General features: G+C 40.6%; 1 protein-coding gene across 1 annotated transcript in view; it reads right to left on the bottom strand.

The window, feature by feature from the left end:
- The window catches only part of GOLPH3 (golgi phosphoprotein 3), a 35,228-nt gene extending 20,080 nt beyond the window's left edge, over window positions 1-15,148 (bottom strand). Inside the window, exon 1 of the mRNA XM_059694725.1 lies at window positions 14,633-15,148. Coding sequence (XP_059550708.1) covers window positions 14,633-14,857 — 225 coding nt within the window. The 5' untranslated portion in view covers window positions 14,858-15,148. The remainder of the gene's footprint in view (window positions 1-14,632) is intronic.
- Between the last annotated feature and the right edge of the window lie 2,774 nt (window positions 15,149-17,922).

The following is a 17,922-nucleotide window of genomic DNA, read 5'->3' as shown; positions in this document are numbered from 1 at the left end:
GATACACATAAGGCAAGGAACGGAGGCTCTCAGTCCAACAACCTGCAAGGAACAGAATCCTCCTCCAGTTGAGCCTTCAGATGAAACTGAAGCTCTGGCCAACAACTTAATTGCAATCTCATGAGGCATCTTCACCCAAAAGCACCCAGTTAAGCAATGCCTGGTTCCTGATCCACAAAAACTGAGATAGTATATATATTTGCTGTTTTAAGCTAAATTTTATTATACAGCTTAAGAAAACTATCATAATGGGTGTCTAGAGCTGACAGTGATGAGGAAAAAGGAAAGTGAGGGCTAAAGGGTCTGGGTTTTCCTTGGGGGGGGTGTGGTGATAAAAATGTTCTAAAACTGATTGTGGTGATGGTTGCAAAACTCTGTGATCTTTGCACTGTATGGTATGTAAATTACATTTCAATAAAACTGTTACCAAAAAGATAGCTAACAACCCTTGCGTGAAGTCACTTCTGAAATCTTACATGAACTTTTAATTATTTCAAAGTAACTGAGTGGGAAAGTTTTGGGGAAAAAATTGATCAAGAGAATGAAGGTGACTTCAGCTAAACACAGATTTAAAAATACTAGACTAAACAAAAGCAAATAATGACTTAAGAACTGGAAAACTATCAATATTTGCAGGTGATATAATTGAATACCCAGAAAAATAAAAAAGAATTAATGGAAAAATTACTATAAACAGTAAGAGAATTTAGAAAAGTACCAAGATTATAAAATCAACAGACATCAATAGCTTTCATATACAAACAATAAAATATAAAAGGCAAAAATATTTGCAAAGACCTCATTTACAATAGTAACCCCCCAAAAAGAAAATATCTAAGCAAACCTACATGAAAGAAACTTCAACTCTCTTGAAATACTAAAAAGTAGACTTGGACAATGGAAAACATCTTATTCTTAGATACAAAGACTCAGCATTATAAAGTTACCAGTTTTTCCTAAGTTAATATAAATTTAATATGATCCCAATAAAAATAAAACTAGTTCCCTGGTTGGGTGGCTCAGCTGGTTGGAGCATTGTGGTACACAAAAAGGTTGTGAGTTCGATTCCCATTCAGGGCACATAGCTATGTTTTGAGTTTGATGACCAGTTGGGGCACATACAGGCAACCAATCAATGTTTCTCTCTCACTTCGATGTTTTTCTGTCTCTCGAAAAAATCAAATCCATAAAAACATATCCTTAGGTGAGGATTTAAAAAAATAGTAAAACAATAACTGGTGGTTTGTGTGTGTGTGTTTTTTTGTTTTTGTTTTTTTTGTTTTTTTTTGCTGGAGCTATACAAATTAAAAATAAAGTTCCTAAAGAAAAAGAAAAAAGATTAGCCAAGAAAACTTGGGAGAAGAGGGAGCAATATTTGGGAAACAGAAGTGGAAACTGTCCTACTAGATAAGAATATAGATTTAAAAGCCTCTAGAAATGAAATGATGTGATACTGGCACATGAACAGATCAAAAGAAGAAAGTCTTGCCCTAGCCAGTTTGGCTCAGTGGATAGAGCGTTGGCCAGCGGACTGAAGGGTCCCGGGTTCGATTCTGATAAGGGCACATGCCTGAGTTGCGGACTTGATACCCAGTGTGGGGCATGCAGGAGGCAGCTGATCAATGATTCTCTCTCATCACTGATGTTTCTCTCTCTCCCTCCCTCTCCCTTCTTCTCTTGAAATCAATACATTTTTATAAAAAAAGAAGAAGAAAGCCCTAACCAGTTTGGCTCAGTGGATAGAGTGTCGGCCTGTGGACTGAAGGGTCCCAGGTTCAATTCTGGTCAAGGGCATGTACCTTGGTTGTGGGCACAATCCCAGTGGGAGGTATGCAGGAGGCAGCTGATCGATGTTTCTCTCTCATCGATCTTTCTCTCTATCCCTCTCCCTTCCTCTCTGTAAAAAAAAAAAAAAAAAAAAAATCAATAAAATATATTTTGCCCTAACTGGTTTGGCTCAGTGGATAGAGCATCAGCCTGTGGACTCAAGGGTCCCAGGTTCGATTCCAGTCAAGGGCATGTACCTTGGTTGCTGGGCACACCCCCAGTAGGGGGTGTGCAGGAGACAGCTGATCTATGTTTCTCTCTCATCGATGTTTCTAACTCTATCCCTCTCCCTTCCTCTCTGTAAAAAATCAATAGTATATATTAAAAAAAAAAAAAGAAGAAAGTCTTAAAGTAGATCCAAGAACATAATGAAATCTAGTACACGATAAAGGTTTTATCTCCTATCAGTGTAAGATGAAAAGATGGAGATTTTAATCAATAGTATTGGGACAACTAGAGAGCCATTTAGAAAAAAAAAACTGGATTCATTATTCATATTAACCTTCAAAATAAAATGCAAATGTATTGAAATGTAAAATGAAGCAATAGTGCTAAGAAGAAATGGGGGTGAATACCTTCATAACCTGGGAAGGAAAAAAAACTTCTCAACTATTATTCAAAATCTACAAGAAATAGACTGATAAATTATATAATACACTTTTTTTTTCCAGTTTGCATGGCAAAAACCATAAGCAAATGAAAATGTAGAAAAATATATTTATAACATATCACAGATAAAGGGCTAATATCTGTAATACACAATTATTCCTAAAACTTAAATGAAATAAGATCAATACTCGATTTTTAGAAGGGCAAAAAATGTGACTAGAATAATTCACACAAAAAACAAAGAATACTCAAACATCCATAAAAAGATGCACATTTAAATTACCTAAGAACTCAACAAAAAACACAAATAAAAATAAAGAATGGGCAAAACAAGTGTCCATCAAAAAATGCATGTATAAACAAAGTACATACATACAATAGAACATTAAAAAGAAAGGAAATTCTGACACATGCTATACCACTGATGAACCTGGAGGACATTATGCTAAGTGAAATAAGACAGGGACAAAAAGGGAAACACTACATAATTCCACTTATATGAAGTACCTACAATAGTAAAATTCATAGAAAACAGAATGGTGGGTTGACAGGGGCATGTGGAAGGGGAATGGCAAGCTAATGGGTAGTTTCAGTATGGGAGGATATAGTAGTTCTGAAAATAGATTGTGGTGATGGTTGCACAACAATTAGAATGTCCTTATCGCCACTGAACTACACACTTAAAAATGGTTAAAATAATAAATTCTGTTATGTATATATTTTACACAATTTTTTAAAAATTATTTTATTGGTTTTTTACAGAGAGGAAGGGAGAGGGATAGAGAGAAACATCGATGAGAGAGAAACATCGATCAGCTACCTCCTGCACACCCCCTACTGGGGATATGCCCGCAACCAAGGTACATGCCCTTGACCAGAATCGAACCTGGGACCCTTCAGTCCGCAGGCCGACACTCTATCCACTGAGCCAAACCAGTTAGGGCTTTGCCACAATTTTTAAAACTACATGAGACAATGCTTACATATCAAGACTGGCAAAAATTCAAAATTCTGACAGCATACTCTGTGGCAAAATGAAGGCAATGGGCACTCACATATACTGCAAAGAGAATGCAAAAATGACATCACCCCTACTGAGGGAATTTGGAAATCTAGAATAATCACACATACCCTTTAACTTGACAATCCTAGTTCTAGGACTCTACTCTGAAAAACATCCCCATAAATATGAAACAATATATGCATAAAGTTATTAAATGTGACATTATCTAAAGTAGCAAAAACTTGGGGGAAAACCCATAAACCCATCAATAAGGGACAAATTAATAGATGAAGATACACAGTCAAGCCTCAGTTCTCAATTGTCTCCCATCTTGAACAATTCAATTCTCGACCAAGTTGTTCACGGAAAACTGTCTATGTTGTCAAAACAAACTTCTTGTTGTCAACCAAACTTTTGACTTGACAACCCTTTTATGCTGATACCTCAGTATGACAAAAAGTATCTCTCAGGCAACAAAACAGAGAATGCTTTTGCTGAATGAAAAACAGCCACCAGTGACTGCATTTCAGAGGTAGCCATGTATGTAAAAGTGAAGATGCTGCATACTGACTTCCTCAAAGACACCCCTAGAACGAGTGCCGAAAGTGATTCATTTAATGCTAGCAGGGGATGCTTAAATTTAATAAGTGTGTTTATATATTAAAGACTACATTAGACATGTACTATATATAGGGTGTCCCAAAATTCACCCAAGAAGTAATTTTGATAGAAAACACAGGTTTATAATTAAAAATTGTAAAATTTTTTATTGATTCATAAAGTATACAGTATAGGGTTATGTATGGAATAGCACATTGGGTAAATGGCCTCCACGGCTTTGCTGAAACATACGCAAAGCTGTGGTCTTCATTGGTTTTCATTGTCCCTGCTACTGGGCCATAATTGGTACTTGGTAATGCTTATCAAATTGAAGGGATTGAAATCAAAGGGCAACAGATATTAGAATCTGACTCAATAAACCAAGTAAAATTAGGTTTTTATTTTTTGTTGTTGCTGTTGTTAATGCTCACGCAAAATTCAAATCTTGTGTGAATTTTGGGACACCCTTTATAAGGGTTAAAATGGAATCATTTGGGAGTCTGGAACAGATTAATTCAATTTACATATTTTCTAATGGGAAAAAATGATACAGGTTTCGAACAAATGACTTTTCGAACAGTCCTCCAGAACAAATTAAGTTCAAGAACCAAGGTTCCACTGCATATACATAATGGAATACAATGGGCCATAACAGATGTCTAGGTAATGATGTGGAACAATCTCCAGTTAAAAGGAAGATGCCAAGCAACATATATAGTAGGCTACCTTTTATATAAGGAGGAGAGGTGCTAAGAAACACTTCCCAAACCATTTTTTTTTTTTTAATTACCAATAAGGGAAGGTAGAAGGGACAACAATGAAAATGAGACTTCTGCCAAACCGGTTTGGCTCAGTGGATAGAGTGTCGGCGGATAGAGTGTCGGCCTGCAGACTGAAAGGTCCCAGGTTCGATTCCGGTCAGGGGCATGTACCTGGGTTGCAGGCACATCCCCAGTGGTGGGTGTGCAGGAGGCAGCTGATCGATGTTTCTCTATCATCGATGTTTCTAACTCTCTCTCTCTCTCCCTTCCTCTCTGTAAAAAAATCAATAAAATATATTAAAAAAGAAAAAAGAAAATCAGACTTCTAACTTGTAATGTAGTTACACACATTCCAAACAGAAAAAAAAATTTTAATTAATGAAAACAAATGAACTAACCTAAGTACATACTTCTTAATGATACAACTACACAGAAAAAGTAATTATTTTAACTGGCTTTAGAATGCATTATTTTAACTAAAAAAGTACTACAAAGAAATTTTAGATTAAACTCAATAGTCAGTTGGTAGTAATACTGACATGACTATTTCAACCCTTTGTACACCATAAGTGTTTAAAAAATCATTTTTTTATGAGGATTTTCAACTGAAAATATTCAGAGGATTTTCAACTGAAAATATTCAAGAACGTCCGAATTGTGAGCAATATATTTTTATAATATTCATTGCAAATTGATTTTTTAAACTAAATTCAAAATATCGTGGTGTGTGGGGATGGTTTCTATTTTGGACACATGGCAGTTAACTGGTTAAAACTATTTTCATACATGTAGTAAGCCAATGCAAGTAAGTTAGTATTTTAGGAACCAATATTTTCAATAAGAGAACAGAATTGTAAAATCCAGTAACTAAAATAAAAATCCATGTTAAAGTTGAATCCAAAACATGTGCACTGATTATTTCATATATTTTTTGTTTCTATCTATATACTGGAAAGTCCCAGAAGCAATGAGAGCCCAGGAACACTGAATACACCCAGTAACCAAACTGTGGTCCATTCCCCACTAAAAGAAACTAGGACTCCTTGAGGGAATGACTGATTCCAGGTCTGGAGCAGGATACATACAAGGTGAGCCTGGAACTTTTGCTGGTGTTGACCAGAAGAAAGAAGTTATCAAAGATTAATAAGTCATATCAAAAGAACACTAAAGCCAAAGGAATTCCCGCAGGCAAGGTGGGACAATCAACACTAATAAAAGAGAAAAATGGTAATTGGCGTACGAGCTACCCTTTTCATTGGCTAATCAGGGCTATATGCAAACAAGATGGCGGTTAATTTGCATATGTAGGCACAATGCAGGGAGTCGAAAGGGAAAGCAGAAAGAAGCCCCCTGGCACTGACAGTGATTGGAAACCCTGGGGCCGCCTTTGCCCTGCCCCCCAGCCATGATCGGAGAATCAGGTGCCTTTTCCGCCCTGGCCAGTGATAGCAGGAAGTAGAGGTGGAGCCAGCGATGGGAGCTGGGCACGGTCGAAGCTGGCAGTCCCAGGAGCTAGGGGTCCCTTGCCTGGGCCTAAAGCGAAGCCCACGATCGTGGGGCCGCTGCAGCTGCGGGTCCCTGCTGCCCGGCCGGACGCCTCAGCCAGAGGCGTCAGGCCTGGGCAAGGGGCCGATCCTGCGATTGGAGGGTGATGGGGGTCAACACCTGAGGGCTCCCAGTATGTGAGAGGGGGCAGGCTGGGCTGAGGGACACTCCCCACCCCCCCCCCACACCCAGTGCACGAATTTTGTGCACCGGGCCCCTAGTATGAACATAAAAAAAAAAAAAAAAGCCCTAACTGGTTTAGCTCAGGTGGATAGAGTATCGGCCTGCGGACTGAAGGGTCCCCGGTTCGATTCCAGTCAAGGGCATGTACCTTGGTTGCTGGGCACATCCCCAGTAGGGGGTATGCAGGAGGCAGCTGTTTCTCTCTCACTTATGTTTCTAACTCTCTATGGCTCTCCCTTCCTCTGTTAAAAAAAAAATAAATAAATAAATAAAATATATTTAAAATAATACAAATGATTGAAACAGATATTTTTAAAGTAATAATTTTAAATAAGAAAAAAGCCCACAGCTCACTTTTGCCCCACCCTGTATATAGTTCAGTAAACTTACCGCTTTAACTTTTTAATTATTTTAACTTGGCATTCATCTTTGTAACATCTGGGTACTCTAAAGATATTTAGAAGCTAAATTTTAAGGTTAGGCAGGTCATTAGTGATGGACACAATTTATATATACGTAAGCTAATCTTGTTTGAAATAAAAATAAAAAATTGCGAAATGTTTTACTTTGACTTTTTCAAAAGGTGAGACTTACAGCTTTTAAAAAATAACCATTAACAATTTATATGCTGTTCTTTAATTTCCAGTCCTCCCATAAGGAAATCGGTGAGGGAGCACAAAAGTTTACCTACACATTATCAACCAATAAGAATCATCTTGACAAAAAAATTTAACTCAGAACTTCCTACAGTTCAGTATGCTACAACTATTCCTCCAACTACTAAAGACAAATTCTATTACAATAAAAATTCTTATCAGTGAAAAAGGTTTCTAAACCTCAGCTATACACAAACTTTTTATTTTCAATATTAATTTCAGTGTTTCTCAACTTTTTTTAGTATCGCTCCCTAAAGGAGCTTTTTCAGACATTTTTTTCCCTAACCTCTCCCCCATTACATTTTAATAAGATGGGTTCCCTGTATATGTGTTTGGATACTTATGCTTATCTATGCTTTATACATAAAAAGAGCAAGAACTTTTCACCACCACCCCCAGAACCAATTTTCACTCCCTTAAGGAAACCACTGAAAATACATGATTTACTTAATATTTATTGAGTGGTAGCGATATGTCAGGCTGAGATACTTACTATCAAAATAGCAACACAATTTAGTTTTGTACTTTACTGTAAGAGTTTTGAGCCACAGAACTAAAATGAAAATAGAGATCTTCTTCCTAGTGTTTATACCTAGTGAAGGGCCTGGCTCAATAAATATTTGATGAATGCATGGAAATTGTTAGAATTATAGATGTGGTAGTTACACAGCTTGTGAATGCCCTTTAGCAAGATGGCCAGGCTGCAGAAATGTTGGCTTTAAAAAATGAGCATAAGAATAAAAAGAATCATCAGTAGTTGCCTTGCAGAGTTGTCCAACCAGTATTAAAATCTTCATGAGTGATAAATAAACCTTTCCTGTGTTAAACCACACACAAAAAAGAAATGTTGGATTCAGATCTCAAGTAACTCAGAATTCAACTCACTGCCAACCCTAAAACTTGGAATTTTCTAGTCAATTTTCAGGAAGAAAAAAAGACAATGGAAAAACTTAAAACTAAAACAAAGAAACAGTTCCTATTCAGTAATCTTTAACCTTCTGGTTCACGATATGCTTTGAGTATCTGATGAAAGCTATGTCCTCTTTCTCTAGGAAAACACACAAAAAACAATTGCAGAGTGTTCAGTTTGTAAAAACCATCTGTAAACTCCAATTTAAGAACTTCTTCATTAAAGGAATATGTAAACCGTCGAAACCGGTTTGGCTCAGTGGATAGAGCGTCGGCCTGCGGACTGAGGGGTCCCGGGTTCGATTCCGGTCAAGGGCATGTACCTGGGTTGCGGACACATCCCCAGTGGGAGATGTGCAGGAGGCATCTGATCGATGTTTCTCTCTCATCGATGTTTCTAACTCTCTATCTCTCTCTCCCTTCCTCTCTGTGAAAAATCAATAAAAAATATATTTTAAAAAAAAAAAAGGAATATGTAAACCAAATGCAGTTTATTAAGTTTAGTTTTAAAATATTTTTTCATTTAAAAATTATTTTTTTAAACATATATATTTTTTATTTCAGAGAGGAAGGAAGAGGGAGAGAGAGAAACATCAATGATGAGAGAATTATTGATCAGCTGCCTCCTGCACGCCCCCTACTGGGGATTGAACCAGCAATCCAGGCCGACCAAAATTGAGCCCGGGACCCCTCCAGTCCACAGGCCCACGCTCCAGCCACTAAGCCAAACCAGTTAGGGCTAAACATTAGTTTTTAAACTTAAGTGTATACTTAACCAGAAGCTTTTTTGTTGTTGTTGTAATGTAATGTACCTTAATATTAATTGTATTCTTACAAATCAGAAATTTACCAAACATCTAAAGAAAAACAGCCTACTTCCTACACATCACTGTAATACCTAAATTAAAACTTCAGTACATCAATTTCAGAATGAAGCCAGGTTCCTACCTTTGGTACTTGTCACTACACTTATTAAATGGAAGAAACACGGGGACAAGCACAGTCTCAAGGTGCTGCTTCAAAAGGAGACTCTTGTGAAAATAAAATCCCATAGCAACTCTGAATGATACATTTACTCTAATAGCAGAAAAAGTATGCTAATAGAAAGCAGCGAAAGTATGCTTGGATAATAAAGTAGTGTTGGGGCAAAAGGTTAACATGACAAACATGATGTCTTTAGAGCAGCGTTGCCAACAGGTGGTCCGAGGTTGGCGAACGCTGCTTTAAAGTATTTTGAGACATATGAAGGTGACACTATAACTATTTCTTAAATATCAAAAAAATTCTCCAAGTATTTCAAAATCTGAACAAAGTAATTTCAAACATTCTAAAAGATAATCTCAAATGATTCATACAGGGCAACTCAGAAAATTTAAAGTTAATAATTATCATATATTAGTTTTCTGGCCACATTGTGAAAGAACCCAAGGTACTGAAAATGGTTTCGATAGTACAATGTCTCACTTGAAAGGTACAAATGGTTCAATAAACTCCAAAAACTAATTTTTGAGATTCTGTATCTCTCAGACTTTGTGCCTACTCTTAAATACATGAAAAAAAAAGTTTCAAATCTTTCAAAATTATGAAGGAATGATTATTTGTATTTATAAGGAATCAAAAAAATCCAAAACTCAGAAGCCTTTATTATCCTTTAAGTTACTAAAATCTTAGCACATCTTGAAATATTGAATATTTGTTGAATGAATTACTCATCAAATCTGATTCGCTGAGAAGGTGTATATCACTGCATATATAGAAAGGAGAATTTTTTAAAAAAATTATACATCTTGACAAGTATTGTATTTCGAAGTAGTGAACTTGGAAAACTTATTCCAAAAATGGAATGCATCTATCTTTGGGATCAATCTTTGGAGCCAGTTTAAAAGCCATGAAAAGTCCGTTCCATCATTTTAAACTTGTACACACTGACATTACTTGGATAGGTCTCCAGAAAACCTCATCAAATTAAACTTGCATATACTGACACTACTAAGATAGTTCTCCAAAAAAACCTCATGGCCTAGTTTGCTCTCAACAGCCAAAGTCCAGGGAGGAAATGTCTGATAGGACAAGCCTAGGCCTGGTTGCACCACAAAAAGGGAAGGTGTAAATGCTTCAATAGGGCATCTTGGGCTAGACACACAATGGGGAATGCCTTAAAAGCAAGACAAAAATTGGGGGAATTCTTGGTGGAGAGTAAAACAATAAATGTCTGTAGCAGTCCAATCAGAACAAACATAACAAACATAAGAGAGGACTACTTCTCCAATTTGAGAACTTTAAGGCTCAGAGAGCTTAAAATATGTAAAAATAAAGGATATACTTCAGACCAGCACTACAGCACCTCTTTCCACTTCTGCTATTCCTCAGGCTCACTCTAAATTACACCTCATCATTTAAAATAATCAAATCCAATCTTAAATCACCAAGATTTGCAATCAACAAAGATATTTGAAAGTACATGACACCGCCCTAGCTGGTTTGGCTCAGTGGATAAAGCGCTGGCCTGTGGACTGAAGGGTCCCAGGTTGGATTCTGGTCAGGGGCACATGCCTGGCTTGAGGGCTTGATCCACAATGGGGGGCGTGCAGGAGGCAGCCAATCAATGATTCTCTCATCACTGATGTTTCTCTCCCCCCCCCCTTCTTTCCTCTCTGAAATCAACAAAAATATATTTTTTTAAAAATACATGACACCAGTTATTTGAGGTAATTCTCAATGAGGCATTCTGAAAACACTCAGGCATCTATGGAAAATTAAATAGTTGGGGAAAGGAAAACACCTGGCTCATTTGCTTCCCCTCCCCCTCAAACAGGAAAGAATACAGAAATGGTGCCAATTATTTGGAAGTTGAATTCAAGTTTAAACCAATCTGCCGTCCTTGCTGTAGCCTCTGAAGATTTACTTCCATACCTATGTCTTTGATGCTCCGCCCAGACTGAGCACAGGAATTCCCAGAAGGGCTCTGGCATTTGTTTTATTTTATTTTTTTACACGTATTTCCATTGATTTCAGAGAGGAAGGGAGAGGGAGAGAGAGATAGAAACATCAATGATGAGAGAGAATCAATGATCAGCCACCTCCTGCAGGGCCCACACTGGGGATCAAGCCCACAACCTGGGCATGTGCTCTTGACCGGAACTGAACCCGGGATCCTTTAGTCCACAGGCCGACGCTCTATCCACTGAGCAACCGGCTAGAGCTCAACAAAAATATTTTTTAAAAGCTGTAAATCTCACCTTTTGAAAGTCAAAATAGCCGAAACCGGTTTGGCTCAGTGGATAGAGCGTCGGCCTGCGGACTCAAGGGTCCCAGGTTCGATTCCGGTCAGGGGCATGTACCTGGGTTGCAGGCACATCCCCAGTGGGGGATGTGCAGGAGGCAGCTGATCAATGTTTCTCTCTCATCGATGTTTCTGGCTCTCTATCTCTCTCCCTTCCTCTCTGTAAAAAATCAATAAAGTATATTTAAAAAAAAAAAGTCAAAATAAAACATTTCACAATTTTTTATTTTTATTTCAAACAAGATTAGCTTACATATATAAAATGTGTCCATCATAATGATCTGCCAAACCTTAAAATTTAGCTTTTAAATATATTTAAAGTACCCAGATATTACAAAGATGAATGCTAAGTTAAAATAATTAAAAAGTTAAAGCAGTAAGTTCACTGAACTATATACAGGGTGGGGCAGAAGTAGGTTTACAGTAGGTTTGTAAACCTACTTCTGCCCCACCTTGTATTATGAGCTTGTTAATATCAAATTTAGTACGTTATAATCTAATACTAACAAGCATAAATGCCTAGGCTCTGGGTAAGAGAGTAATTCCTACCCCTCTAAAAAGAGTGATACAAGTTGAAGACATGGGGGAAACCTCCAAAGGAGAAATACATGAATGGATGAGTTAACAGGGCTGGTTATTAGTAAGTAAAGACATGAGGACAGGAAAAAAATACAGAAGTTAATCATTAAAACCTAAAGCTAAAGTAGTGCAAAATCCCAACCACACCCACCTTCAACTCCTGGGACCTGCCTACAACAGATAATTTGAAGTTCCCTATGGTGGTTGTTGAAATCAGCAAGAAATACTCAGAATTAGCTAGTGTCTGGACCTTGGGCAAGACATGGCCAAGTTTGTGACTCCTGACACAAACACAACTGATGGCTTCAATTATCTGCTACCAAAGAACTTTAACTTGTCCAAATTTTCTAAGCACTATTTTTTTATACTGATTATATACTGAAATAATATTGAAATGTTTTTTAAAATCCTTTATTGTTTAAAGTATTATATATAGTATTAAAGAGGTCTCCTTCTCCCCCCCCCCCAACTAACCTCTCCACAGCCACCCCCACCTCTCCCACTAAATACTATTTTTTAAATTATATTTTTTATTGATTTTCAGAGAGGGAGAGGGAGAGATGGAAACATCAATGATGAGAGAGAATCATAAGTTCAACGAACAAATTGTTTATATTACCTTCATGAAAATCTATCACAGGACAATAGCATGTTGATATGCTAAACATTTTGAGTAACACATACTTGAAACACCATAATTTCTCACTCTGAGTAACCCAAAAGTCCAAAAGCTAGTTTTAGTATTTTTAAGTTTTAGTTTTACATCAAGATATTCCCTCATAGAAATCGCTCAAAAACTATAAAACCAAAATTCAGGAATGAGGATGACTTGTTTTCTTCCTTTTTCATTTTCTTTGCCTAAAATGTTACTTTTGTCCCAAAGAAAAAAGATGATTATTATAAACAAAGAAAAATGTTTACTACCAAGATTCTAAATTGTGAAGCCTAAAAAGGCAAGTTGAATACCTTCTAAAAACCATATTTCTAGGACACTAGACATGTAGTTTATTTTTCCAAAGAACAAAAAAATTCCAGACAGCCTAGCCCACTTCGCAGCCAGAGGGACATAACCTTTCTCATGTGATCTTAGTAAAACCTCAGCAAATGGAAAATCTGGATATTGCAAATGCTCTAGACCAGCGGTTCTCAACCTGTGGGTCGCGACCCCTTTGGGGGTCGAATGACCCTTTCACAGGGGTCGCCTAAGACCATCGGAAAACACATATATAATTACATATTGTTTTTGTGATTAATCACTATGCTTTAATTATGTTCAATTTGTAACAATGAAAATACATCCGGCATATCAGATATTTACATTACGATTTGTAGCAAAATTACAGTTATGAAGTAGCAATGAAAATAATTTTATGGTTGGAGGTCACCACAACATGTGGAACTGTATTAAAGGGTCGCGGCATTAGGAAGGTTGAGAACCACTGTTCTAGACAGTTCTATCCAGGTAAACTTTAGTTCATTTGACTACTAAATATCAGGAGTCCACCAACAGTCCATGTAACCTCACCTATATATGATACATTTTGGTGAAGACTAAGTTGTTTCAGAAGGATTAAATATTTTTGCCCACCTTTGTGAATTGACAAAACGTTCTTACAATCAAAACTTAGGTACACCTGAAACTAAGATAAGTTTGTATGTCAGCTATAATTTTAAAATTCTTAAAAAAGAAAAAAAAACAGATCTTTTTGTATCTGACTTCTCAAAATGTCTGTGGTGTCCATGCTTCTGAAACCACCTTGCCACATATGATTTAGACGAACCATCTCCCCCACAGTCTGGAATCCTCTTAAAATAATCATTTTTGTAGACAGAAGGATATGTGATTAAAAAAACAAATACAGCAAAATTCGAATGACAGAACCCAGGAGGATGAATATATAAGGTGTACACTAGCGTGTTTGTTTTTTTTTCCCAACTCTAAGTGTGAAAACTCTCATAAGATATTTGGGTGAATATAATCTTTCAAAGTCTGAACAAAAACACCGATGGCAACTTCAGCCCACCCAAGGCTGCGAGGCCTTCCATCAGATCACAAGCCTGGCACTTCCAGCCGCCACGCACCCCACGAAAAAGCCCTTCCTTCAGACTGTCTGAGGAATAGAACACCAACTGATAAAAATGTAAAAGCAACATTAAAAATAACCTTCCACCCAAAACAAGGTTCCCTAGAGAGTCATTTTCCAGCAAGTGTGTCATGAGGATTTTGTTGGACTTTTAACTTTATCAGTAAAACAACTCTGCCCATTACCATTTCACCGACATTTCTTTAAAAAAATCCCAAACAGTCCACCTTAAAGCTTTTGAACCTCCCAAAAGGCAGACCCGCGCGGCCCTCCCAGGTGCTGGAACCCGCAAAGCCCGGGAGTTCGGGCTGGCGGCTCCAGGTGCTCCGCTCTAACTCGCGCCTCCAGGTGGGGACTGTAACCCGGCGTGTCCACGGGCCAAAGGGCGATGAACCGCGCGGACGGGGCGGGGCGAGGAGGAAATGCACAGCCGGGGCGTCGGACACAACCGAGCGAGGTGAAAGGAGGAAGGGAAAACCCGAGCCATCTGTGCGGGGAGGACCTGGGGGCACCGGGCCGGCCGGGCGTCCCCGGGCGCGGGAGCTCGGAGGGCGGACGCTCCGGCCCCGCCAGCCACCCCGCCCTGCGCGCACCTCTCGGTCCTTGAGGCCCAGCAGGAGCACCTCCTCCATCAGGGTCAGCCGCGTTTCCTTGGAGTCGCCCTTGTCGTCGTCGTCCTGTTCGTCGCGGCGGCTCTGCGCGTCGTCCTCGCCGCTGCCGCCTCCGCCGCCGGCCGCCCGCTCCTTGTCGGCCGCGCTGCGGGAGGCCTCGGTGCGGCGCTGCACCAGGCCCGAGCTGCGCTGGGTCAGCGAGGTCATGGCTCCGGCCGAGGCGCCGCGCCGGGCCGACTGGGACGCGGGACCGACCGGCTTTCCCTCCTCCTCCCCAGCGGCCCCCGACCCGGGCCTCCGTGTTAAATCCGGGCGCTGGGGCGACGTCCGACGGCAGCGGGGCCGGGGGCAATCATGGGGAGACGGCGGGGGCGAGGCGGGCGGCCGGGCGTCGGCGCGGCGCGAGGCGGCTTCCTTCCTTCCTGCGGCCGCAGCCGGGAGGCAGCCGGAGCTCCGAGGCGGCGGCGGCGGCGCCTCTCCAATATGGCGGCGCCGGCTGACGTCACCGGAGGATGTGGCACGCCGGCGTGGGGCTGGCCCGAGGGCGCCGGAAGCGGCGGCGGGGGCCCGCGAGCCACGCCCCCTCCCGCAGGCCACGCCCCTCCCGCTCCAGGTCGTGGTCTCCGCCCAGCGCTCCCCATACTCGCTGGCGTCCTCCCTCCATCAGCCTACCCCTTCGCTTCTCAAGAAACCAGGGCTGGAGCCAGGAGTCGGAGGGATGTGGCCTAGCGAGGGGTACCCCGCTCTGTCTTCAGCTGTGCCCTCAGCTCCCGGACAACACCATCCTCGGAGCTGGCCTCGGCCGGGCTTGCGGGGACCCGGCTTGAAACCCCGGGGTCCCCGCGAGACCCAGAAAGGACGTGGGTCGCCGCGGATGGGGGGAGTGCAGGCGCGCTCTGCCCACACTCCCTGGCCCTTCTGCAGGAGCAGCCGCACCTAATGGCGTGAAGGGGCTTTTCGTGTGTTCTGGGTGTGTGACTGTACGGAAGAGGTCAGGACACATTGACTAGTTAGTTCTGTTTGTAACACTTCCCCTCTCCTCCCGCCTCGTAAAGTGACCACGAGCGCCGGGAGGACAGTTCGTGCTGCCCACGGCGGTTCACTCGCCCTTGATGAACTTTAAAGAGACAATAAACCTGTTGAGTATCATGCGTCTTTGTTCACGTTAAATTTCCCTCAATTTAATCACAAGGTTACATCCTCTTGGCGTGCTTGACAATTTATGCAAGTTAGGTTAAAGAATAAATGTCAAACCAGACTGGAGGAATGACAGGCCGGCAGGGTGGAGCGTGTAAGTAGAACATTATCTATTAATAATGGCATTGCATGCCATCCAATATTATTGAACACTAACAATGACCTCGGGCTGTGGCCACAGACTGGTTTATATAGAAACATATTGTTGTAACAGCACTTAAGCTGTAATAAATGAAAAATGCCAGTTGTCAAGCCGTCCAGTAGAATATTCTTACTACAGAGCTCTCCCTGCTTCGAAAAACCATTGTCCAAAACTGATCATACCTGTCACCACCCCAAGCCCTGGCAATCCAGAATGCAGAATCCACAGGTGCGGGGAGGAGGGGCAGGGTGAGGACAAAGTAGACCTTTTTATTTTCCCTATTATCTGGACAAAGGTCAACCTCACCTCAAACAATTTCTCCTACTCACATCCTGTTCAGCTTTTTCTTTTTCATCCCCCAGCTCTTTCCCAAATAGATTAAATAGGTTTCCTTTTTAAATAATGTAATTAATTTCTTTATTGGTTAATATAGTCAAATGAGTAGTTGAAGGATAAACATAGACACAGTGTGTGGACGAAAGTGCCACGTGCTAACCTGACAAGCTCAGGGAAGGCCTGCATGGCAGTCTTGCAAACTCAGAGACCTAGAGTAACCACAAAGGATGGTCTGAGATTAAAGTTTAACTAAAAGCAGTTATGGTGGGTAGTTACATCCTAGGCTGGTATCTTCACTGACAGGTCAACCTTCACCTTAATTGAGCCTATCTGTCTTTTGCATCTATGATAACATATCCTTGAAATATTTGGGCAACTTGTAACTCCCTTTTTCTGGAGCCCTTGGGGCACAACCTAATGTGCTGGGCACCAGGACAGAGACCACAAATTCCTTCATTATTATCATGTTAATTATTCCTGCACCCACCTAAGTATGTGGCTATCATTTTACTTTTTATCCAATCCCAGGGGTTTCCCTGCTTTGCTTTCTCCCACCTCTCTAGTCTATCACCAATGGATTTCATGTAACCCACCTATGTCCCTTATTGTAATGTACAAATACAGATGTAACCCGCCATTCTCCCGAGCATTATCTCAGTTCCTTGAGGTTCTGCTTCCTGGCATATGTTGACAGTTTGGCTCAAATAAACTCAAAAAATCTTTACAGGTTTCAATGGTTTTTTACATTAACAAGTGAAAATCTTCCAGACCTGCCCTTATTCACCCAGTAGTTCCCCCTTCCCCTCCCTTGGTGGTTTTAAGATATGCCAACAAATTCTCTGATGCTCCTTCTCTCAAAAGATGAAACCTCGCCGAAACCGGTTTGGCTCAGTGGATAGAGCGTCGGCCTGTGGACTGAAAGGTCCCAGGTTTGATTCCGGTCAAGGGCATGTACCTGGGTTGCGGGCACATCCCCAGTAGGAGATGTGCAGGAGGCGGCTGATCGATGTTTCTCTCTCATCGATGTTTCTAACTCTCTATCTCTCTCCCTTCCTCTCTGAAAAAATCAATAAAATATATTTAAAAAAAAAAAAAAAAAAGGTGAAACCTAATTCCCCTCCCCAGACTCAGTGGCTCTCTTCGGATGAATAGAACATGGCAGGTGTGACTGAGTGTGACTCCTTAGACTAGGTCATAAAAGTCTTTTCAGGTTCTTCCTTGCTCTCCCTTTCTCCATCTCCATCTCTCTCTCTCTCAGATCATTCTTTTTTTACCCCCTTTAAAAATATTTTTTTTCTGGTTATGTTGATCGATTTTAGAGAGGGAGAGAGAAACAGCAATTTGTTGTTTCACTTATTTATGCATTCATTGGTTGCTTCTTCACTTGGTCTTAGCCAAAAGGCCAAGAAGCCATCATTGGTTGCTTCTTACATGTGCCCTGAACAGGGATCAAACCCACCCACATCCTTGGCATATTGGGACAACGCTCTAACCAAATGAGCTACCTGGCCAGGTTTCAAGATCATTCATTCTGAGGGAGGCCAACAGCCATGTCATGAAGAGATGCAAGCAGCGTTATGGAGTGGTCCAGTTGGAA

The sequence above is a fragment of the Myotis daubentonii genome, chromosome 4, assembly GCF_963259705.1.
Source record: "Myotis daubentonii chromosome 4, mMyoDau2.1, whole genome shotgun sequence".
Lineage (NCBI taxonomy): Eukaryota > Metazoa > Chordata > Mammalia > Chiroptera > Vespertilionidae > Myotis > Myotis daubentonii.
Note: the sequence above shows the minus strand (reverse complement) of the source record. Positions and strands in the feature narration are given on the sequence as shown.